The 25,927-nt window shown below is 37.6% G+C and overlaps 1 protein-coding gene across 17 annotated transcripts in view; it reads left to right on the top strand.

Moving 5' to 3' along the window:
- The window catches only part of CNOT4 (CCR4-NOT transcription complex subunit 4), a 70,713-nt gene that overhangs the window by 32,571 nt on the left and 12,215 nt on the right, over positions 1–25,927 (top strand). For 5 of the 17 annotated variants that reach the window (XM_015284783.4, XM_015284807.4, XM_015284791.4 and 2 more), the window contains exons 3-11: positions 3,447–3,644; positions 7,237–7,323; positions 7,836–7,937; positions 8,714–8,839; positions 12,677–12,810; positions 16,141–16,296; positions 18,823–18,880; positions 19,150–19,399; positions 21,025–21,522. In XM_015284783.4, the coding sequence (XP_015140269.1) occupies positions 3,447–3,644; positions 7,237–7,323; positions 7,836–7,937; positions 8,714–8,839; positions 12,677–12,810; positions 16,141–16,296; positions 18,823–18,880; positions 19,150–19,399; positions 21,025–21,522 (1,609 nt within the window). The remainder of the gene's footprint in view (positions 1–3,446; positions 3,645–7,236; positions 7,324–7,835; positions 7,938–8,713; positions 8,840–12,676; positions 12,811–16,140; positions 16,297–18,822; positions 18,881–19,149; positions 19,400–21,024; positions 21,523–25,927) is intronic. The other 12 variants (NM_001012811.2, XM_040696226.2, XM_040696133.2 and 9 more) reach the window with 3 other exon arrangements.

The raw sequence follows: 25,927 nt of genomic DNA on the forward strand, positions 1-25,927 counted from the left end.
ACAAGACAATCTTAGTGAGGAAGACTAAGAATTATTCATCAAGGGCCATCTCTGCTAAAAGAAATGAGACTTCAGAAGAGACATTTGAACTTTTGAAGTTCTTGTAGGACTGTCGACATCTTGTAGATAGTATAAATGGTTGGGTCATTATCCATCTTGGCAGATCTTGTCCAGGTGGTTTCCATAGGTTTTGCTGAAGAGATGTTGTATAACTGAGGAGAAGGATGTCAAATTTAGGTAGTGAATCAGTGATGTTGACATCTCTTAATGTCCTGTATCTGAAGGTATATAAATGCTGATAACATTTGATATAGCTACTTTGCTTGGATCTCAAATTGTCTACCATCTAAGGAATCAGTGATAGCAAGTTAAACAAGTGCCATCTTGGCCATTAGGAACATCTGGCCCCTTGCTTTAGGCCGTGCAAAACAGAAATAGATTTGTGCTTGACTTAGGTTGTTTGGTTTTTTTTTAGGCATGTCTAATAGCTTGGCCACTTCTACTGGCTGAGAGCTTGTGGGGGCCTATGGTCTTCCTTTGGTTCAGTTGAGTTGGACAGAGTAAAAAGCATGTGAAATGATACTGTGAGATTACCCCCACAGTCAGTTCACTTTGCTTGGCTTTCAGAGCCATTTCCCATCAGCATTTGCTGCTTATATTCTGTCTGTAATTGAGCTGTCCCCTGTGTTAATGAACTTCACTGTCAGAAGCAGTCACTGTGAAGATGAAATCATTTGTTGTCCTATTTGTGGACTGAGTTTATGCCATTATTTGAAAGTAGCAGAATTCTTAGGACTTAGAATTTTTAGAATGAACTTCTCAAATGCTGGTGGTGCTATGCTTACTTGTCTCCCTCCTTAAATGCATAATATTATTCAACTCTCCTCATGCTGCATGTTTTATATAGTCATATCACTTAGAATTGGGAGGTGCACAGGCTCATTTACAGGTCCTGCAAGTCAGGATGCCCAACTGTTTGTGTTCCTTAGAAGCGTTAAATGTCATGGAAGTGATAAGGATACATATGAAACATTTTGTGTACAACACAGCACTACACTGTCTAGTGAGGAGTTTTGATCATTCTGTTGCTCAAACAAGTTATCTGTGGTGGGAAATCAACAGTTGCTACTTACAAATGGTTGAAATCCTAATTCAGGTGATCTGGTACTACCTGCTGAGAAGACATTTCTACTCTCTGATTTTGAAGTTACTGCTGTTTAGTTGCATGTCTCCCAGCAGTTCCCATGCTCTCCAGTACAAATACAAAAGACTATTTTTATTATGGACAAATGCTCTCCTCAAGCACATGCTTGAGACATGCAGGTGGTTTGCAGACCTGTGTTGAGGACTTCCAGTAACAATCTGCCGTACAGAGAAGGGATGTACTGTCTCCATGCTTCTCATTTGAAGATACGCTCATAATGCTACTATACTTGGCAAGACAATAGTCAGTGAACTCTGGCACTGTTTGCTGTGTTCTTCTTGGGTCTTCAGGGGGCCTTACAGAACCTCCTCAAGGCACAGTACCAGGCAGCATTATATTTGTAAATCCTGCCTTGTATAGTATTAGATTTGGGGAAAAAATTAATCTGTAAAAATCTGATCTGTCAAGATCATACCATACTGTTCACTGTAGGTTAAACCATTTTATTTTTGAAACTCCATCTTGTACTGGTGCACTTGTTTTGTTTATATTCCTGAACTGAGCTTAATCACTGTAACTGAATTATATCTCTTCGTTGAGCACTCTTCCCCAGAACAAACCAATATCTCCTTTATTCTGAGATTTTGAGAAGTTCTTTAAGTGAGGCATACTATAGGATTATTCTATATCTATACATTTTTTTTACACAAGTGTTAAAACTCAAGAAAATCATTGGCTATAGCTAGTTTCAAATGACCTTACTAAGATGGGTCCTTATACATCATCAAGTGGTCACTAAATATTCAGTAAGTAAAATCTGCATTAAGTATTGGGTATTACTTATGAATGGAATAACTTTGAAGAACAGTACAATCTTAAGCATTGTTCTTAAAGAATGATGTGGGTCCTTGTGGTGTTTTCATGCAAAGCACTTAAGTGTGTACTTTTCATTTAATACTAGATACCGTACAAGTTTAAATTCCTTTGTGATACTAAAAACAGGTTCTAGAGAACTTGATGTTTAAACTTCCAATACCATCTGCTGAAGTTGGCCACAGTGTATTTTCAGGTGCTGTCTCAAGTACAGTGTAGTGATGCTAGACTTGTGACTTACTAAACTTGAAAGTGGGTCTTTGTTTTGTTTGGAGACGTACTTAGAAGACTATCAGTTCTAAGAATTTGCTGAGTGGCTCTTTCAGTATCAGAATACACGTGTTTAAGCCAGACCTTATTTTCATTTGCCACTGTAGGTTTACTCAGATCATTTAGTATGACAATGTTTTGTATTCTAGTATTAGTAGATGGCAGTTAGGCAAGTTAGCACATTTTTGTTGGAAATCGAAATCTTTGGTTACTGTAGTGCAGGCTAAGTGCTTGGCTCAGCATACTGGTCTGCTTAAGTTCTTTATCTCAAATCTTTACTTTAATGCACATATCCTGTACTACTCTTCTCTTTTGACTGCATCTTCAGTGTTAGAAACACTGCAAGGTTTGTTCAATACACCTTCTTCTCTGCCTTAGCATTGCTTTGTATGTTAAGTATGAAATCTAACTTCTCAGTATGAAAAAAGTGGGGCAAGTAAGGAACATGGGCTGCTTGGAGTAGTAGTCTGGGGGAGAAGACTGTGCACTGTAGTCTAAAGGACTGGGCTAAAATACTGCTTTTATAGCAGTAGATGCACGCTACGTGAATACAGCAGTCTTTCCAGGTAATATCAAGGATCTTTCTCTTTTATTTGGTTAATTTTGAAATTATAATCTAGTATTGTGTTTGAGAAGTTGTCTATAGATTTGTCCAGGGAAGACAAAGTCCAAGTTTCAAACTGATGAATAAGCATGGCAGAAATAGGTGTTGCTGTTGCCTTGGGTCACTGAAATTACATTTATACTTCAGTTTCTTATTTTGTAGTCTTCAAGTATGTTAATACAGATTTAAGTGTATCAAGCAGCTAAATACAATGTGTATATGCAGAATACTTTCATTCTACATACTGTGCGGTGTTAGTGAAATCGTAATGGGATGTGTTGGCTGTCACGTTGCAGCTGCTTTTGATGTTGCTAGATTTACTAGGCAGCCCAGTTAGAATGTGGCACTTACTTGCATCAGGATCATGCCCATAATTAGGAAAACTTTCTGAAAATTTGCAGTATTTACTTAACATGCTACTTTTGTGGCTGGGCATAACAATCAGAACAGTCTGATGGAGGAATGAAATGCATGTGTTAGAATGTCAGGATTAATGATTTTCAAATATGTTGTTTTCCTATATGGGTTGTTTTTAATTCTTTTTATTATATCTAGCCATATCCAGAAGATCCAGCAGTGTACAAACCACTCTCCCAGGAAGAGCTGCAAAGGATAAAAAATGAAAAGAAACAGAAACAAAATGAGAGGAAACAAAAGATATCAGAGAATCGCAAACATTTGGCCAGTGTACGGGTTGTACAGAAGAATCTTGTCTTCGTGGTAGGGTTATCTCAGCGCCTAGCAGACCCAGAGGTAAGCACTTCATATCTGTAGATCTTGCTCTTAACTTGCTTATCAAGAAACTAGACGCACAGGTGTCCCAGTACTGTTGTCTGTGTCTAGCGGATACTGAATGAAGCAGCTTTCGAAAGGCTCCCTGATGCTGACTGAGACCTGCTTAAGGCAACTACTGAGCTTCCTACTCCAGAATATTCAACATCAAACTTAGACAGGCTTTGAGCAGCCTCATCTAGTTGTAGATGTCTAGCTTCCCTGCAATGAATAGGGACCAGATGATCTTTTAGAGTATGTTTTGAATTCAAACAATTCTGTGAGAATAAATTCACAAGTGATTTGTCTTCTGCTTTTGAGAGTACAGATGTTTTATTTTTTAAGGAAATTGCTCTTTTAAGGGAATACAGCAAACCTGTCAAGCTAAAATAAGCTTAAGGTTTTTTTGTTAATCGTATTATTATGCTGGATCTGATGGCAGTACGCAGCTCTGTCATGCACAACCTATTCTAAAATGGGAGCTAGGCCAGGTTATAAAGAATGAATATAAGGGTAGGACAAACCTAAAGAAGAAAAAAGCCAACAGCTAAGGCATGCCTGGTAGGGAATGTAAGCGTGTTGTCATTTGAAAAAAAAAATTAGCAAGAGGAAGACCCAGAAAAGAGGATCATTACTCTGTCATCAAAAAGTAGCTTAAAATTAAAATCTGAAGTGAGTATACTACAGGATAAACTATCTTTGAAACTACTGTGCAAACTTGTATTCACCTGATTGGACTAAACTGCCTGGAGTAACCTCGGATGTAAGTGAGGACTTGCTGAGAATGTGTTACGTTTTGGTAGACTAGAAAAGAGCAAGTAGAAAGCTGCTTATGGTGGAAGGGAGAAAAGGATATGAACGGAAGAGAAATATCTCTTAAAGCATTGTGGTTTTGACAGTAACATAGGAACCAGTTAACTGCGCTTGCAAGCCACTGATGACATTGGCTCAATGCTATTTATGATTAAAAGATGTATTAAATTTCTATTCTATCCAGGATAGCGGATTTGTGAATTAGAAAATATGCACAAACTTCTTTTTAATGCTAGGTAGATTCACACTAGCTTTTTGGTGTAATAAGTGATAGTTTTGTTAGATTTTGTAGTGGTCAGTATTTTCGCTGACATACCAGTTGATAAAGGGTATGTACTGAATGTTGCAGCACCTGATGACATGATTTCCAAGAAACCCAGCCTGAAAGAAAGAGAGGCTAAAAAAAAAATTAAATATACGTAGTTTAAATTTTCAACTCCTATACAAATAGAAGTAAGTTGGAAGTGGGAGACAGGCTGCTGTTTACTGTTTTTGAAGATAGGTCTGTAGATCATCATAGTGGAGTACAGGTGGGTCCACTCCTGTTGACATGCTCCCATGAAAATTGTGATGGCCGTTCTGCCTTGTGTTATCAGGAAGATATTCTATAAGATGCTTCAAGAAATTTTTCTTTCAGGACTGAGTCACCTCTGTAATGATGTTCAAAGGCAGGCGCAGGGTCTTTGAGAAAGGATATGGACCAACTGAGGAGCGGTCGGAAGAGACTAGTGAGAGTTTCTGGTTGAATGTAGAGCTTGCCCAGTTCTGTAGGACTTTCCCAGTGTGAGTGATGCTGCTGGATCATGAAGACCTTGATACTACCTCAAGAAGGGAGAATAGAAGATCAGGTGAAGTTCTTGGATGAGGACAGCTTAGCTGTAGTGGTATCTAAAGATGGAACTGGGGAAACAAGTTGTTCTTGCTTTCTTTCAACCTGTAGTCTAGAACTAGAAATAGCCTTTACTTAGGTAGTTTCAGTTTGAGTAGTTGCTTTGACCATCACAGGGTAGAGAAGGAGGCTTTTGTTATCTGCGTGCCAATGGAATTGGCAGTGCACTGTTAACAAGTTACTTAATATGCTGAATCATAGAGTCATAGAATGGCCTGGGTTGAAAAGGACCACAGTGATCATTGAGTTTCAACCTCCTGCTATGTGCAGGGTCACCAACCAGCAGACCAGGCTGCCCAGAGCCACATCCAGCCTGGCCTTGAATACCTCCAGGGATGGGGCATCCGCGACCTCCTTGGGCAACCTGTTCCAGTGTGTCACCACCCTCTGTGTGAAAAGCTTACTCCTAATATCTAATGTAAACCTCCCTTGTCTCAGTTTAAGGCCATTCCCCCTTGTCCCATCACTATCCACCCTCCTAAACTGCCATTCCTCTTGTTAACATGCTCCCTTCAAGTACTGGAGGGCCACAATGAGGTCTCCCCAGAGCCTTCTCTTCTCTAAGCTAAACAAGCCCAGTTCCTTCTACCCTTCCTCACAGGAGAGGTGCTCCAGTCCTGCAGTCATCTTAGTGGTCCTCCTCTGGACCTGCTCCAGGAGCTCCATGTCCTTCCTGTACTGGGGGGCCTCAGGTCTGGATGCAGTACTCCAGATGGGGCCTCACAAGAGCTGAGTAGAAGAGAACAATCACCTCCCTCTCCCTGCTGGCCACCCCTTTTTCAATGCAGCCCAGAACACAGTTGGCCTTCTGGGCTGCAAGCGCGCTGCTAGCTCATGTCCAGCTTCTCGTCCACCAGGACCCCCAAGTCCTTCTCCACAGGGCTACTCTGGGGAGATCTTCCCCCAGTTTGTATAAGTACCTGGGATTGTCCTGACCCAAGTGCAGCACCTAAAGATGTTCCTGTTTGGAGTAGGATCCCCAAATTATTTGTTACTGCTTAACTGATGCAGCAAAGAGCAGGGCAGGAGGTTTTTTCCCCTTCTGGGATGTGATATTGTCGCTTGTTTCAGTGCAGTTTTGATTCTGCTAAATTTTTTCTTGCCCCTAGTAAATGTAGTACCTAAGTTGCTCCAAAAGTAATGTTTCCTATTTATTTCTTTGCAAACTACAACAGAGACAAAGAGCACAATAACACTACTTGAGCTACAAAACAGAATTTTTCAACATAGTCACCACTTACAACTGATGCACATGGATGAACTGATGGACACCCTCTTCATATTGTGGCGTGATGGCTATGCATGGCTGTCTGGAATCTGGCTTGTCTTTCACATCATTGTTGCCAATGCTGAAACACCACCCACCACTCACATCCACTGTGTGGTCTCCGTAAGCGTTCGCCAAGCATCAGTAAATGTCAGTGGATGCAATTTCTTTCTCATGAAAGAATTCAGTTCTACTCCTTTGATTCACAGACACTTCCACATCAGGTGCCATTCTGTCTGACTGCTCTCTGCTGCCATCTGTGACACAGCAGTGAAATGTAATGGCATGTTGGTGGGAAGGTCCAACCTCTGCTGCCATACCACCACCATCTGCCTCTGACATTGTGGGCCAACACGAAAAAATAGGAGGCATTACTTTCGGATCCACCCTTGTATACTGTATTTCTATACTTAGTCTTTAAGTTCTCTACTTTATAACAATGCACTTTGTGTTGTCCATAACCGTGATTTTTATTGGAAACAAAATCTCCATCTGCTTGCTCTCTTCCACTTTAACAAAAAGCACATCTCTACAGCTCCTAGTTGCATAGATACACAGACCATTGGTAAGTACTATAGCACTTTAACTTCTTTTTCTTTTTGTAGGTTTTGAAACGACCAGAATATTTTGGGAAGTTCGGTAAAATACATAAAGTTGTAATTAATAACAGCACATCATATGCAGGCTCACAGGTAAGTCTGTAGAGACTCTTGTGATATTTATTCCTCTAGAGAAAATACATGTATGCAGAGTGAATGTGGAGATCTCTACTTCTGACTAGATAGTAGGCTAAGGTAATAAAAGGAAAAATACAGTGTTGTAGAATTAGTTGCTGTACAAACTGAGACATTGTCCAAACAGTCTTAAAGTTCAGTTGCAAGATACGTAATAAGTAGAAAGATTAAAAATTGGTATAGGATGGAAACCTTCAAAGCAGCAGAAACACATTCATTTGCTATTCTGCATTTGAGGGTCAAAACACCACTTCTGCTAAGTATTTTTATAACTTAAGAAATGTTTTGATGTTTATTCTTTTGTTTATTATTTATGCATCACATTTACATTTCTATGTATTCTCCTGTTTTTGTCACTTTTATATGACCTCGAATATACCAGTTTTTGTAGGGAGTTGCTATAAAAGCAACTTAATGCTCAGGTCTGTCTGAGGAGGGAAAAAAAAATATGTGGCCTGTTTTCTTTCTAGGGTCCAAGTGCCAGTGCATATGTAACCTACATCCGGTCAGAAGATGCTCTCAGAGCCATACAGTGTGTCAATAATGTGGTGGTAGACGGCAGAACACTTAAGGTGATAATATTTCAAATAATTGTCGTGTATTATTTGCTAGTACATTTGAATCATCTCATCCTGTAAAATGTTATTTGTATAGGTGTGCTTGCATTCTTGAACAAAATTACCCATATATCCATATAAGGTTTGCTGTGTCAGCAAGGCTACTCTTTGTCTTTGTTGGCTTTGTATTTTCTTAAATACTGTGTTTTGCATTTATTTCTTTCTACTGAACTTATTTGCTTTATATTGCACATAAAATCAATGGGAATGTGAAGGTCTGTGCGCAGTCATCTTAAAATCCATGCTGTGATATCACATATTTTAAGTAGTCTGAAAAAAAAAAGCCTCTCAAAAGCTCTGTGGAAGTGTAAGATTTTTTTTCCTCTTGGTATCTGTGTAAATGGATATAGAGAATAACTTGGCCAAATTAGTGCCTACAGAAAATTTTTGATTAACTTTCATTTTCTGAGCCTGTTACAAAATATTAACCAGTTGAACGCAATGCAAACTCCTAACTACTTTCTCAGTTGAACTTCTTATGAATGCAGGTATTTACTGAGGCTGTTATTTTGAGATTTAGTTAGAATAAAATGGAAGTATGTTCCATCTATCTAATGCTTGAGCACATACATTTCTGGCAGATGGACTTCTAGTGCATCAAAAATGCACTATGTTGAAACTAGAAATTGTGAGAAGAAACTTTTTTGTAAATACAGGGTTTTTATCTTCTACTGTCAGTGGTATCCTTAACTTCTGATACTTAATTTACCTCATGATTTCTCTTCCTTCAGGCATCACTAGGTACAACAAAATACTGCAGTTATTTTCTAAAAAATATGCAGTGTCCAAAACCAGACTGTATGTATCTACACGAGCTAGGAGATGAAGCAGCCAGTTTCACAAAAGAAGAAATGCAGGCAAGTATAATGAATGGGAAATACATGTGTGCCACATTTCATGCATTTTCTTGCATTTAATTTAGTCCAGTATTTGTATAATGTAGTGTTCAGCAGAGTGCTATGGAGTTGAATTTTGAGTTAGAAATGATGATTAGATGCTTTACCAATTGGTTATTGGAAGTGAATAGTTATATTCTTTGTTGCATGCTACCTTTAAATGCTGAGTTCTCTTAGCGTTGGTGAGAGAAAAAGGTTGAGATAAACTCTTAATCAATAATTCAAATAACATGGAGTAAACTTCTTACCCTTTCTTCATACCAGTATTAAGTAAGGTTATTTTAAAGTTCTGTGGAAGAGGTTAATACATGTCTAGGTTTTGTGTACGTGGTTAGTTATCATGGCTTAACTGTTGTGTTGTGATGTGACTACGCTACCTGGATTCTGTTACATCTGTTAGCCTGTGAAGGGTATAGAAACCGTTTGAACATACAACACTGAAGGTAACTAAAATAGAGCATGTGCGTTTTTTTATGGTAACCTTGACAGAGAAATGCTTATCATTTAGAGCAGAGAAGCAAGTAAATGGATAGCCTTAATCTTATTTCTTAATAAATAAGAATTTTAATTTCTTCTTCAAAAGAAAATATATCCTGCTTGTTCAGATGAATAGTTCTTGCTGTATATATATTCTCAGGTGATTAGGAATAAGAACTGAATTTCAAGAACTTACAAACCAAGCAACTTCCACTGTCAATCTTTTCTAAATTTCTACCCCCACTTAGATCTGTTAATAGACAGGAACATACACTCAGATGTGTACAGGTTCTTTAGTTTCTTACAGAGCTGTCAGTAGTGAATTTACTTAATCTGTTTTGAACCTGCTGATACCATCATGTCCACAGCCCTTTGTCCTGAAATTTCACTATCTGTTTTGTAAAGTAATACTTTTTTTTTTTTTAGAAGTGTTAAACTGATTTCTAGTCAGTTTTGTCATTTGTCCCCTAGTTGTAGCCTTGTGGTAATTACTAGAAGCTAAATGCTTTGAGATTTTCTGGTCACCTAAACTTCAGTAAAGCAGCTTCTTTCTTTTAGTGGTAATTTTTATTGTTGTTCTCTGTACCCTCTGTATCATAGTTGAGGTGCAGAGACCAGACGCATTACATTCATTGTTGCAAAGGCTGCAATACTAAATGTTGTGATCCTCAATCAGAATCTTACCTTATGATGCCCGGCACAGATCTGGTTTGATTGAGAGTATAATGAGCTAGAGATTTCAGATCTGTTGACAGCGACTGCAATATCTCTGGGTTTTAAAGACCGGTTCAGAGGCCAATACTATGTAAGTGTAGTTTTAGATTAACTTCCCCCAAGTGTGTTACTTGGTGTGTCTCCGTGGTGAATCTTTGACACTCTGGCCCGTTTGTTGGCATAATAGATTTCTTCTGGAGTTTCACATTATGAACATGGCATTTCATTACCCAAAGGATTTAGGTATCATCAACTGAGACTATGCTGTTCGCTCCTTTCTCGCACTCACTGATGTTGCATGAAACTTAGGTCAGTCATCAGTCCTTATTGCTTGCTTCTGCATCCAGTTATCAGTAAGTGTTACCTTTGCCTTTCCATCTTTGAGCCATGTAAGAACCTTTCCTGCATTTCATGGAAACTTTGTAAATAACCTTTGATATGAAATCTTATGAAAAGGTTTTTTAAAACTTCATGAATTCTCTTTATTGATGCTAGTTGATGCCATTGTGAAACTCTGTATTAGTGAAGCAGGATTTCTGTTATGTTCACTTTGGCTGGCAGTTTAGTTTCACGCTTCATCTTGACTTCCACATCTTTCTTTCCTGTTCCATGTTAGATTACTTAAACTTACATTTGGTTATGTTGTCTTGACAGTCATTTGGAAATAACTATTGAAAACTTTGTGTTTTTAGTGTAAGCTCTGACTGAACTCGAAGTCTCCAGCTACTTTTGATTGCTGTCAGGGAATTTATATTTACATTCTTCATCACTAAATGTAAAAGGGAGGAAATTGAATGGATACGCTTAATTTCTGTGATGTAGAATTATAAAAAATTAAATAAAAATGTGATGAACTGGAAAGAACTTCAGGAAGTCTCTGAAAGTGAATTTGGCAATTTAGGTGAGGTGGGTTAGAGATACTAGTTTTGACCTCTGGATTAAAAAAAAACGTTAGTGGAAGCTTCTATGTAGGAGTTTAATCTTGATTCTTTCTTTCATTTATGTAATGAGAAAGTGACGTTACTGGCCATAGAGTTCAGTCTCTTGCAGCTGAACTGTTGAGCTGAGATCTCAGTGAATGGTTCTCCTTGCTCAGCTGTTCAGTGTTTACAGTGTAGGTCTATGCATCTGAGCAGTAACGTATTCTATTCTTAGCAGATGGCCAAAGAAGCATTTCTAGGGTATAGTGGATCAAAAAAAAAAATTATGTTTAGATGAATCACATTCTAGGAGTAAATCCTTACTCTACTGTAGAAAGTAGCTTGGGTGTAGATAAGTACAAAGATGGGTAAGAATGCATGCACTAGGTGTTTCAGTGCCCTTTTGGGAGTTTGTCGTGTATGTTAGACATGTTCAAAATCAACCTGTAATAGAGAACTAAGTACCAAAAACATTAAGATACTTGTAATGTTTGGCTGATTTGAAGAATTTAGTTGGAATGCGGAATGGAATTGCCTTTCCAATAGCACCCATAAAGGCAAGTTGAAGTTAGCTATTTAGCATGTGGATTTTCTTGTTGTTCTGTTAGGTTTTGTAGGGGGGGATTTTTGTTGCTGTTGTTTTGAATCTTGTTTAAAATGTCAAATTTTCCTGCTTACTTTTTGGAGGCAGAGGAAAAGGAATAGCATTCTTGTAAGCTTTAGTGTTTCTCTAGGACGATGTCCGTATTGCCAGTACTCTCACTTCCATTCCTATCCCAACAAAACCTTTATAAAGGGCATGGATTAAGTAATACACAAATGTTGATTTTTATTGTATATGTAGTTTGAGAGCCTTCAAATCCATTTTGAGGATTCCATAGGTAACTCTTGTTTTGAGACTTGAAATTCGGAAGGTCTAGATCTTGACACTTACTCTCTTGCTGAAGGACATCTCTTAATATCTGAAATCTGTATATAAGAGCTATTACCTTCACTGTTCAATTTTGCATCTTGATTGAAATCATTAAAATACTTAACTTGCAAATAGTATTTAAGCATTTTAGCACAATGTTATAGATAAGCTAGACTGAAAAATACTCTCATTCACCAGGCTTAGCATTCTGAAGTGGGATCAGTCCTCAATTTCTGAAAGGAAGAAAATGTTCTTAGTTATTTCAGTTAAAATAATTAAATTCTTCAATTACTAGGAGGAATGATTTTTCAATTACTGCTTGGAACATGCTCCTTGTCACATGTTTGGTAACACTTGTACCACCTCAGTGGTTTTTTATTAAGCCTGTATAGAATGACTTATGTAGGGGAACTTCTGACTGGAAACAAGCTTTGATTTTGCTCACTACTATCTTCTGAGAAGATTGGTATAGCCAATATGTAGAATGCAGGCTGTACGCTTATCTTTGAGATTAAGCTTAAAGAGAAGCAATATATATATATATAGTGTGTGTGTGTGTGTGTATATGTAGGTATAAACTGGCTAAATTCATCTGAGTTATTTCTAGGTAAGCTTTAGGTTTGTTGGGATTGCATCAATACTGAGGTTAAGAAACACTTTTTGAGTCTGTCAGGGTGACCTCTTAAGCTGGTACAGCTCAATTACTAAGTTTTAGGATGTATATAAATATGTGAAATTAGTGTCCATTCACTGTGAGTTCCTCTTTCCTTGTAGGCGGGTAAGCACCAAGAATATGAACAGAAACTACTGCAAGAACTATACAAACTAAACCCCAACTTTCTTCAGTTATCTACGGGTACAGTTGACAAGAACAAGAACAAAGTGACAGCACTGCAGAGGTACGATGCGTAAGTACTGATGCTGGACTACTTGGCAATGTTTTCTTCCTGGTTACTTCACAGAAAACCATTCTTTTTCCTCTTGCATTCCTTAAATAGCCTGCTCTATTCAGTGTTCATTGTGTGAAAAACTTAGATAACATTCCTCTCTCTGAAGTTAGAGGCCTGTGCAATGCTTTGTTCTAATACTCGCTTCTACCAAGTGTGCATTTGGATCAGTATCTCCAAGTGAGGCTTTCTTATTCTTAAAGATATTTTATTTCATGTTTTCATAAATGTATATTGTAATAATAACAGATGTTAACTTTTCTGGTAAAGTGTTTGACATATGAATGCAGCCTAGTTGTACAACAGACACCCTAGTGTCTTGATATGCTTTTCTTATTTTGCCTTCGTATCATGACTTTGAGTGCTGTTCTTGTTTTAAGTATAAAAACCTTTGGAATCTGGAATTCTTTTGTGTGTAATAATTCACGAGAATGATTTATTTTCACTGTTTTAATCACAAAATAGCACTTATTGCTGTTTTGTTCTGTTGCAGTCGTTTTTATTCGTTAAGTTATGAAAAGATTTCTGTTGGTATGAGTACAGTCATACAAACGTGAATGAAAGTCTGAGGTTGTTGGTCCTCCCGTGAGTTATCTTCTCAGATCTTAAGATAGAAGCTATTAATTAATTCCTCCACTCCTTGTGGGATTCTTATAATCAGACTGGTAGGGTGAAATGCAAAACTTCAGTTGCGTTTCATATGCACCTTGGCCTTGTGATCATGTTTTGTGTTGTGGATCAATTTATCCACTGAATTTTCAGATGGTTTGCCACTGGTAACGTCACTACAGAATAATTTAAGCAAGAAAGGGAACACTGTATCTAAAATGATGTCAGTGGAGCTTCAATCCACCAAATACAATTCTGAGAACTGGTGTATGTGCTATACAAGTGATATGCTGGAATTATTTTCTTGACCTTCTACAGGAAGTGTCATATACTCTTTAACTGCAAGTGGTTAGGCTTCCCATTCAATCTTTTATCAAGGACTTGTTACATCTTTTTATTTCTTGTGTGTTAGCTCAGTACTGACTTGGAAGGAAGAGTATAGCAAAGAAAGCAATCGCACTGCTTCCTGCATTGCTTGAACACTGATAAGTTCAGCCTTTGAACATAATAATAATAATTTGACACCTAATTAGATCCAAGCAAGACAAATGAAGATAAGTGGCACCAGATATGAGAGAACTCTCCATCTGAAACTGCAGCAGGTTTAAGCCTTCAGATAGCAAGTGTGAATTGGAGCATGACCAGTCTGTGGTTCTAAAATTTTTAGCACTTCTGAGGAAAATATGGCGTGTTTCTCAAAAGGGAAGGGTTTCTTCTTGCAGCTGGGATTTTTAACTATTTTCTTAAAGTCCTGTCTTATCAGTACAGTGTTTTGCTTGTGAGCTGGTGACTGTTTGGTTCTTTACAACTTTGTGCATAGACATGTTCTTGTTTGTTTTGATTCACTAATATGAAACTAGGTCTGCCAGTTTATTGGAGCTTTTGACAACTTTGTGTCAGTCATGTTTTTCTGGCATGCAGATCTCTTTCACTTTGGAAGAAAACAGTAGTTGGCTTCTGAATAGTAGATGAGTTTTATAAATAAAGAGTAATAGGGAAGACAGCATTTCTTAAACTCTGCAGAAATGCTTTTTCAAAATTCTGTTCTAATTTCAAAGATCTAGTAAGATTTTTTTTTTTCCTACTAACTTTTCCCCTAAGAACTGAAGCAAATGTTTTCATATGTTGGAAGAGGAAAAAACACTTGGCACTTACTGGTCTTCTGGAGAAGGCTCTTGGAAGCATACGGCTTTGAACATAAAGAAAAAACAAGAACATGTACAAAATGCTACATAAGACTGTTAACTTTCCATTTTGGTTGCAAAACTGATTTTAACTGTGACGTTTTCAAGTTATAGTATGGAGGTGACTTTATGTTGTCGCGAACATAAGTGTATTTGAAGTCTATTAGAAGATTTAGTCTTGTTATATCTAGATTTGACTCACCTTTGTGAGTGAGTCAATATGAGAAAATGTTTAATTACTACAAGGATGTATAGGTTGTCTTCACTGCTCAATATCTGATCAACTTGCTATCTCTTTCAAATGTGTAGAATGCAAGGATGAGATGTAAATGGTGAAGACTCTCATCTGTATGCATGGTTGTATAGGTATGTGAGAAGAGGTACTAGTAGAGTAGCAAATCTTTAAATGCTAGTTTAGGTTACTAGGTTAGCTGGTAATACCAGTCCTATCTGAATGAAACAGCTATGGGAATCTTCAGATTATGACTGTCAACTTATTAAATTGACCCAGATATGTAGAGTAGGTATTGGACCATGTATTAAGAATGTTAATGAAAGGGGCAGCGGAAGAACCGTATTTACCAGAAAATAAATGTTTTTGAAAGCTTTGTAGTTACAAAAACAGCAGTTGAACTATAGCACTTGAACACTAAAAGTAGCATCATAGTTGAAACAAATGAAAAGCTGAAGCTAATGAAAAAAGTGGAGAAGGTAAAGACAAACCACTCATATTGAGACTTTAGATTATTATAATTCTTTTGGATGACAGTGTACTCAAATGCATTTGGTTATAGATGATATTCCAGCGTACTTTAATTTGTATAAAATATAACTATTTTCAGTGATACTTTTGGCTTTGAGTCTTCTGAAATGTTCAGATTGAATGTGCTCTCTGAAGTGGAATTTAATGGGTCTTTGTTATAAAAGAGGAGTAATTATAGCTTTAAACTGGAAGGGAAATGAGCAGTAACTTGAATGAAAAATGTTCATCTGACTGGCCTCATGGTCCATTAGTAATGCTGTAGACTCTTGTGCAGGAATAAAACGCAAACTTAATCTGATCCAGGCTCGATAGGTCCTGTAATGTAAAAGTTTTCTTCTTAAAAATGGTTTAGTTAATGATTTAAATGACTTAAAATGCTTATGGGATAAAGCCAGTAACTCCAAATGAGATATGCATAGGTCTGGATACTTGAAACTGTCAGTGGATTTTTTTTTCTTGAGCGAACGTGTTCAGACTCCAGCATTGGCAGTGCAGTTATCTATTCAGTGAAGAAAACTGAGCGTTCTGCCCAGTTTTCTTTCTCCCCTCTCTACCCCTGGATTCTTTTTTTTTTTAATCATCACCATTTAAATTCTGATACCCAGATAAATCTGCTCTTATGGATTATCTGGCGCAAGGATTCATTTCCTCAGTGCTTACAATTTTTAAAACACTTTCTTCATAACTTGAACTCTTCTTTTTTTTTTCTTTTTTTTAACTCTTGCCTTTTTCCAGACCCAACAGTAATAACAAAGATGCCTGGCCATCATTACAGAGTTCAAGTAAATCAGCCAACGGCTTAACAATGGAACACAGGAAAACGCCTCCTATATTAGAAAATGGCACAGACTCAGAACACATGACTCCAGATGGTGCAGACTCAGATTTCGGGTAATTGTGCTGCCTTTTATACTTCAGATAGCTTGTTCTCTCTCACTGACTGGTGTGGAGGGAATTATTCTCCAGTCTCTGTGGTTGGAGAACTGGATTCAAATCTTGATCAGGACATAGAAAGCCAGGCTTGGCTTAGCCCATGCCAAAAAAGCTGATTGGCAGACTCTGCAGGAGAACTCTTGCATTGCTAGTGATGGTACAGGTATGGGCTGAGGTGAGCTGCCATGCATGGTCCCAGCCAAAACCGAGCCCTTCAGTTCTATACAAAACCATTCTACCAATATAACATGTCAGTTGCTGTACATCAAGAGACTTAATACTAGAAAAACCTTCAACGGAAGGAAACTAAGTATTAGTGTTGACAATTTGTCATCTCTTCACTGTAATGTGTTCCAAAAACACTGCTGCAGAGGTAATGATTCCATGATTTTTGATCAGTAACTGGAACAGTAAGACAGCACATTCAACTGAGGCTTCTGTGTACAAAACAAGTAATTCATCTGCCTGCAATAACTTCTTCATTACTGACCAGTATTTTTTTTTTTGCCCAGTTTTGGTGCCTCCCTTGCATAGAATTGTTTTCTCCCATCACAAGCATTGTTTGCACTTAAAATCATACTGTTCCAGTTTTTTACTGGACAAAATTGTTTGGGCCCATTCTGAGGTAGAATGGGAAAATAACAAAGTAAATACTAAATATTTCAAGAAGTAGTGCTGTTGATTAGGCAGCTGATCTTCACTTTAAGCCAGTATTGAGATGATACTGAGTGCTGCTGTAAGTGGTACCTTCTTAGATGTAATACCAGTTCAGCTGAGATGTGGATAGATCCTATGATTGCATCTCAGTATTAACATGAAACTTCTTCCTCATCATTTCTGGAAAGAATGTACTACATATAAGTAAAATATTATGACCAGTCAGAAATCATGCTCATTCTTGAGGATTGAGAGCACGTCTTAAAATTAAAGGCTTCTTAAGCAGGTTCAAGTATAATGCTCATTGTCTTTCTGCATCTATGTTGCTATTAAGTTGTCTGTTGCATAGCTGTGGTTTTTTGACTCTCTATCAAAGGCTTTGAGAAAATGTACCTGGAACGTGAGCTCTGCAATCAACTTTCTTTGATTAATGAAGTCTACAGCAAATTTGTGCTGTAGGTATTCAGAAATTAATAAAATAAGGGGGTTTATTCAAGGTGGAAGAACTTTTTAATGGTTTTCAACCACCAAGTACCTCACTAAGTCTTTACTGGAGTAATACTTGATTGCAAATATTCCTCTGATTTTTCTTTTGTAATAGTAAATACTTGAACTTCAATTACCTTTGAGGTACCAACTTAGCATTCTTTTGCTCCCAAATTGTTTTCATTGATGAGTAGCGTTTATGCAATTTCTCTAGAATGGAGAAGAATTAAATCTACTGACTTTAGACTAATTATTCTGGGGGGGGGGGGTGAATAAATGAGTGGAGGAGCAAATTCTTGAGTTTTGGACTTTGCTATGTGGCTTTATCCAGTGTTATGCTTTCTGACAGCAAGGAGTGTTTGAAAACAAAGTGTAGCTAGAATCTGAAGTCTGCACCCAGTTAAAATGACTTCTATATTTATATTTACTTTACACTTACAGGTTACACCTGTAATTCATGGTGTTCATAAGAATCTTACCTCTGGTCGTTGTCTGTAGGACCAGTGTTTGGGGCTATGTAGTCAGATGCTCATGTGTATTCTGTTATGAGCAGATAAAATATTTTTCAGCTGAAAATCTCTGCCTTAGAGCTTAACTTAAACTTTCACCATTTCATTATTGTGGTATTTAGTATAATTAAGGCTGTTCACAAGTGCCTGTCAAATCTTGAATTCCAAGGTGTGCCATTTTAGCTGAGTCATGTTAATTCTCAGTAAATAGCTTCCTGAGGTGGCTTTCTGCTGTACCTTCTCTTCTCTTTGCATTTATTGACAATTTTTTTTATATTTTCCTGCATATTTCACTTTCTGTCATCTCAAAAATCACTTTTCTCACCTTGGAACTAATTTTTATTAGGTAAAGCTTCAAGGCTAACGGGAATCTTGTCTTAACACCAGGATTAAGTAGTTAATTTAATCTCTTCTTTCCCTAGATTTACTTAGGATTTATATGGGAACTGACAACTTTGGTATTCAGAAAACAAATCTGTTCCCGAGTTTTACTCCAACAGTAGAGGAGATAAAACTGACCACAAACGGAACACTGCTATAGAACATAAGTCTTTTTTTTGAGCGGCGAACAGTTACTCTGAAGACACTTAACTTTTCTTTTGTCCCATAACAGGGTACTCCACAAGCAGAGTGGAGAGTCATGGGAAGAAATGTTATATGGCAAATGATTGGGATGTTTACAACTAAAGTCTGAGTCGACTTTTTTCTTTCTTAACTCCTCCAATTTAATTTTGGTTTACTTCAAAGTTTTCTATCACTACAAAATCAAATGTTGATGTTCACATTAAATACTTGAGTGACTTACTGACTCTTTCCCTTCCCACTTCTGCAGCCCTATCGACAAACCTTCAGATTCCCTCAGTATAGGAAACGGTGACAGCTCCCAGCAGGTAAGACAAAGATGAATCCCGTGAACACGAGTTGAGTTTGGTTTGGTGCAACTTATGCTTTGAGGGGCACATACTTTCTGAAGTATAGTGTAATTTTAAACAAAACTAAAATGTGCTACTGCTAAGTTGACAATGTTAAACGTCATTATGAATTATATAACTAAACTATAAACGCAACTGGAAGTTTTGAGGAGAATTTTCAACTGTTAGTGAAGAACATACATAAACTCTCATGACCTAATTGTCTTCTCTTCCTCTTTTGTCTGTAGATAACAAACAGTGACACACCTTCGCCACCGCCTGGTTTAACAAAACCCAATCCAGTCATACCCATCAGTTCATCTAACCACAGTGCACGGTCTCCTTTTGAAGGAGCTGTAACAGAATCACAGTCACTCTTCTCTGACAACTTCCGGCACCCTAACCCCATCCCTAGTGGGCTTCCTCCGTTCCCCAGTTCTCCACAGACTTCAAATGACTGGCCTACAGCACCAGAACCACAGAGCCTCTTCACATCAGGTATGCACAACTCTGCAGCCAGCTTACACTGCTGTATATTGCTTGCTTTTGCAGCTGATGTCTAAAACTAAACTCTGGGGTATACTTTATGTCGCTCTCTTTGATTCATGAATGTTTATCAAGGTTTCACTACTGTACAAACGAATTGCATTGATATAAACTTTTTTTCTGAAAGAAACTTTCAGAGTTTTCCAACTGCATGGCTAAGTAATCTGAGCGTTTGCTTTGTCTTTCTTAGCTGTTTGCCTACTTCTGTGCAGCAGAATTCCAGTTTTTCTTAGGTATCTTGCATAGTTATCTGAAGATGAATAATCTTTCTGAAGTGAGATTATATATATTCAGACAAAAAGTACAATTCATTGCAGTAACTGGAAAGCATAAAATACCACTTCCCTTGAGTGAAACATCTTTTTAGGTGTATTAGGTGTATTGATACAGTCTTGGGAATGGTTAATGCTAAGAGTTTTCAAATTAGAAACCCGAGATGTGGTAGAAAATTAAATGAAACAAGAATGATAATAAATAGAATGTAATGATACTTTTATATCTGGTAGTTTAGTGGCTAATCTTCTAATGTTTCTCACCCTTCTGGGAAATTATTTTAAATAATATTATCAGGAAAATAACATGCTGCTAAGATACTGTACACGCAATATTGTGAAGATTAAGTAGCAGTCGGAGACAACTTCCAGGTAGCAGAATGTTTTCCCCCCCATAATTAATAAAAATATATTATTGCTATTACAGTAAAAATGTGAAGGGTGGGGCTTTTTTCTGTCCAGTGCCTTTTTTTCTGGAAATGGAATTGTAGATATCTTTCTGTTTTGAGAGGACACTAGGCTTAAGCAGCAGTCTAGGTTCCCTACCAGCAGAGGGAGTTAATGTAAGTGATGCTGCCTCCTTGTACTTTGTTTTCTTCAGTGCAGTTTTGAGGAGAAGTATTTTGAAAATAGGGTTGGCATGCTCTAAACCTGAACTAAAAAACTTAAGCAGTATAAGAAAATGTGCTAATTGAAAATTCAGGGAAGACTCGCTTTTCTGCAATGCTGCTTAAGAATATTTAGTAGTATCTTGTAATGCAGTGCCTTATTTCCTTTGTTTAATCTAAGCGCACACCTACAAATTTGGCTTGCTTTTCCATAATAGTATACAGTTTGTTTTTTTAACCACTGCTCTGTGAAAGAATACCCCCCTCCACCCTACTTTCTCACACCTCATTTCTTGTGCAGCATTAATACTTTAAAGTTGCTTAATATTTTAACTTCGGTTACACATCCCTCCAGTAACTGTATGTTAAGTATAATATTATATAACATTATAATGTTTATTGGTCTCTTTCTACTCTGCTTTTCCTGAAAAATAGTTATCTGACAATAACTTTTATGCAATTGAAGGAATTCTGCAGTGAAACCACTACTTGCTGGTTCTACTGCTTCAACTAAAGTAGAAATTTGTTTTTTGTCTGAAAATGGAGTTCCAAGCTGATGAATATTCATGTCTGTGAGCAATTTACAAACAAATATTACATGAAGGATAAGCTGGCAACAGTAAAACACAAAGGCTGAGATTCTTCTATGGACAAGTACTTACTAATCCTTGTTCTAAATCTTATTCCTCTCCAACAGAAACTATACCAGTATCTTCCTCCACAGACTGGCAAGCGGCTTTTGGGTTTGGTTCCTCCAAACAGCAAGAGGACGACTTAGGGTTTGACCCCTTTGACGTCACCCGCAAAGCCTTAGCAGACCTGATTGAGAAGGAACTGTCAGTTCAAGACCAACCTTCGCTCTCGCCCACATCTCTTCAGAACCCTTCCCCACACACTACAACTGCCAAAGGGCCAGGCTCTGGATTTCTGCATCCTGCTGCACCCACAAATGCCAACTCTCTCAGTAGCACCTTTCCAGTCATGCCACAGAGGTTCCCACAGTTTCAACAACATCGAGCAGTTTACAACTCCTTCAGTTTTCCAGGCCAAGCAGCTCGCTATCCTTGGATGGCCTTTCCACGCAATAGCATCATGCACTTGAACCACACAGCAAATCCCACCTCAAATAGTAATTTCTTGGACTTGAATCTCCAACCACAACACAGCACAGGTCTGGGAGGGATCCCTATATCAGGTAGGTGAATCAGGACAGCCATGAATGTGATTTATTTCATGCTTTCAGCTTAGAGTTATCTGAGTCAGGACAGGAAAAAGAAAGAGCCAGCTACAAGTGGTAGAACTGTATCTCTTAACTGTCATACTAGGCTTATGAAGAAAGGGAGAACATCATTTTAAGTATGCCCTCTCCATGTGTTTTTTTTTTAAAGTGGATGTTTAGCCTTGTAACATTGAGCTTTATAAGGAAGGTGGAGTATTCTGTGCCCGTTTAATTTTGTGCCTGAACAGATTGGTATTTTGGTTTCTCAGTCTTGCCAGACTGGGCTTTCCTTAAGATTAGTAAGCAGGCCCTGAAAGTGCTTTGTGACTTCCGTGTTGACATGCAGGTGCTGATCAGAGTTGCTAAAACTGAAAAAAATTGTAATGATAATTTGTGGCTGATGTCTTGGCTGCGGTTGTTCCCTCTTGTGCATAACCAAGTGACTGCATAATTCAGTGCTGTTCATTCCTGTACTTCAGACAGCCTTAATGTTGTGATAATCTTTCACTGATTGGATGCTTGCAATGTGTGTAAGAGGATTCATCCTGATTGTGAGGGCTGTGATGTTGGAATAAGTAAATGTGCAGTCACACCATTCCAGGCTGCTCTGGGTGAATAGATAGGCTCTTACAGTAAGCATTACAGCTAAGGAACTAATTGTAACAATCACTGTTCTGCTCGAATTCCAGAAGTGAACTTTTAAAATCGCTTTCACGGTTACTACATACTTTGACACACACACAAGTTCTCGCTTCCTAGTAGGGAAAAAAATGTTAGTTTCATAATAAACTTCAAGTAGAAACTCTGTAAGCTCTTTGTAGCCTTGAGGTGAAGAAAACTGCTGCTTGAGATGTTGCTGATGTGGGTTTTTTGTTGTTGGATTTTGAGAAGTATCAGCTCTACTGTGATAGTGACCTAGAAGTTGCTTGGTTTTGATGCTCTGATGTAAGAGCTGTTTCTGGCTGTCATTTCACCGTTCTTCATCCTCTGGAGGCTTGATGAAGCTACAGTACTGTGCTAGGGTCCTTCAGCTGGTTCATAATGCAACCATTTAGTCCAGAGGACAAATGCCAAGTAGTTCATAAGTCCTCATGCTGGCCGTGACAAAGGTTTTAAACAAAAAATACTGTTGTTGGTTACATTGAAATGGTGGGAGAGGAGGTTTTTTTTTTTAGTATGGACTTAAAAATGCAGTGTTTGTAGGAGTGCAAATTGTTGCTCTCTGAAGTACAAAGAACTTGAGAGAACATTACCAGCCAAAGTTTTGACTTTACCCCAAAGTTCTAAAACTTGCGAATGACAGGGTTGGTAACGGTACTGTCTTGTGGACTGGGAGGGTGGAATAAGTCACTCAGTGTTGAAAAATGATCTGTTTCAGTACAGGTTATTTCTCAGCTTGCAAAAAGTGTTCTTTAAATTGCATTATTTTAATAACTTGGGCAGTTTGAAAGTGGATTTCTTTGTAGATCCTTGTACTGCTCCTTGAAGAGGAGTTGTGCGTTCCTGTTTGATACACGCAGCCCATTTTATGTGCTTTCCCTGTATGTTTTAAGGCAACAGAAATGATACTTAAGTGTATCCTTTTTTTGTATGCAACTGTTAGATCCAGTTGATCTCTATGCTGGGCAGCTACAGTGCTAAGAATGGAAAACAAACATCTGCTGTAGTCTCTATGGAAAGTTCCATTGTATTGGTTTTAAGCTTTTGTTAACACTGTTGCCTAGTTTATAGTTAGCCCCAGTTGCCGCTGTGCAAATGCTCCTCAGCTGATCTGCCTTGTTAGTTCTGATGTAACTTTAAAAAAAAAAAGTCTATGCAAACACAGATTTACTGCTTTTTTCATGTTGTCAGAAGTCTCAAGTCGATCTGGTGTTGCTTGCTAGTTGGAGCTTGTGTTATTTGTATAGCATGTAGTACCTTGAGTTTCCTGCAGTGATTCTAACTGCTTCAGAAATGCAAACAATTTGAAAATCAGGAGGTGCCCATGTGCTTCTTGTTTTGATACGCTGACTTGATAGTTTCCAATTTATTAAATTTAGTTGCAAATCTGCATTTAGTGTCCAAGCCTCTCAGCAAATCCCTTTTTGATAGAATAATACCAGTTCCTAATGCTTGCTTTTAATCTATCAGCAGCAGGTATGTAATTGTTGGACTTCCCTGGTTTCCCTATTTGATTTACAGATTCACCTACTTGATGGGCTTACAGGGAGGGAAGATGTATATCAAAAAAGAAACCACGGAAACAGGACTTTATTAGTGGTTTGTAACAGACTCTAGCTGACCTAAAAAGGCCACAGGAATCGTTATACCCATTTAGTAGTATGGAGAGATTAATTGTAATACGCCCGAATCTTGTCTTGTTAGGTTTTTTCCTAGTCTGTATTAGGGTGTTTTAGAAAATGTCATCAACTTGGCCGTTTCAGCTGTAACAGCAAAAGAAACCAAGTGTAAGCAGAACTTCGAGTTATTTTCTAGCACAGATCCCCAGCTTCTGTCAGTTGCATGTTTCCTAAGATTTCTGCTTAATTTTTACTGGACTATAAATTTCTGAAGTAAATAATAATTGACCTGTCATTAAAATGATGGAAAACATTATTTTCTGTGCATCATCTGATTAGTTTGCCTGCTGTGGTTAACCAGCCCTTCTCTTGTTTTCCTTTTGTGTGAAAACAAACAGCTTTTAAACTCATCTTAAAACCTCATTTTGAAGTTAGCTAGGCTTTTTAAATCCCAAGTTCAGTTGATTTCATTTTAAATATTTTTGTGTTTTTGAAGCTTGTATGAAAAAAACAATGTCTTCTGAACTCCTGCTGCTTCTACTGTATGTAGGCATTAGTATTCACATGAATGTGAAGTATTCACTCTTGGCATGTTATATGTAATATTCTCAAGCAGTCTTTTGTCTCGGCTCAAATCAGAGCTGTGCTGTGTTTGTACCTCCACGTATCCAAGTAGTTCTGTTCTGTGTAGCACAACAGATTTAGACGGGAGGACACAGGCCCTACCTAGCATTTCTGAGCTCTCATTTAAAAATAATTTGTGTGGGATTTGGTAGCTTCTTCCTCAGAAGTAGTATTTATTAACCTTACTCTACTGTTCCCAGTGAAATGACACCATGGCACGGTTGACTTCAAAATAAAATTAACTATAGTTGAAATTTGCCATGCTCATCAGAAATGCCTGTCTCCATTCTTTAAAAGAACTTTTTGACTGTTTCAATCAAATTGAATCTCTCCCTCCCCCAGAAAATATCATTTTGCAAAATAGACGATGTATGGTCCCATTGTAAGGAACAGTTCATGCTTGTTGCTGTTCTCTGGAGTGGGACGGGTTAGAAGGTTTACAGTGTAATTAAAACTATAGATATGCTTTAGGAGAAAAGTTTGGTGATGACTTTCCAGACAGTCTTAACTTAGATTGTGAAGCTGTCGTTTATTCTTCAGGTAAAGCCAAGGGAAAGATACACTGACAGCAGTGCATGTGGGTGGATGTTATACTTTTTAAGTATTACTTTAGGCTATCAGGAAGCCTTGTACTTTGATAACTAATACACTGTCATTGCTACCCTGCCTGGTGCTAGTGTTATATTCTAAAATTCTAGGTATGGTATCAGTCACAGAATAGAGTAGATCCCACATTAACTATGTGTTGTGAGACACATTATGATAGTATGAGATATGTGCATATTAGTGCTGGAAAAATAAAAAATACACAGCTTACTGGGTGGTTAATAGGCATGGATTTTTTTACATAGAAGAAGTGTAAGAATAAAATTACACAGTTAAAAGTAGAATAAAAAGCTGAAAATTAATCCGCCTTTCCTGTCAGTTTTATGTAAAATGGGAGTAATTGACGTTCTGAAACACTGGCTGTTATTTCATATATTAATTTCATAATTATTCTGAATTAAATTCCAAATGAAAACACAATTGCAAGAACTTCTCAATTCAGTAACAGATGGATGAACTGTAACTTCTCCAAGACTAATTCTATACCACATTGTGTGTATATTCTTCCCACATGTTAGGAATCTGAGATAGATTAAATAGACAATTGTGAATAGAGAGAGGTAGAGAACGTAAAGAATTAAGGCCTGTTTAGAAGGAAAGAATTTTTATCTGTTGTCTTTGAAGATAACAGCTGTAAAATCCATCAAATTATTTAATCTGTGAAGCCTGTTGGAGATAACAGCAGACTTTGTGAGTTGTTCCTGGAATTTCAGAATGGGTCTTGAATGTCATAAGTCTCTGTAGGTGGAAATAATTGGTAAATCCAAATATTGTTCTATCAAGGGCTTTTTGTTATTGTAGCTTATCTCTTTAATATGCACAATTTAACTGATGGAATTGTGCATATTTAAAGACCAAGCCAATAAATAGGT

This window comes from Gallus gallus, chromosome 1 (assembly GCF_016699485.2).
Source record: "Gallus gallus isolate bGalGal1 chromosome 1, bGalGal1.mat.broiler.GRCg7b, whole genome shotgun sequence".
Lineage (NCBI taxonomy): Eukaryota > Metazoa > Chordata > Aves > Galliformes > Phasianidae > Gallus > Gallus gallus.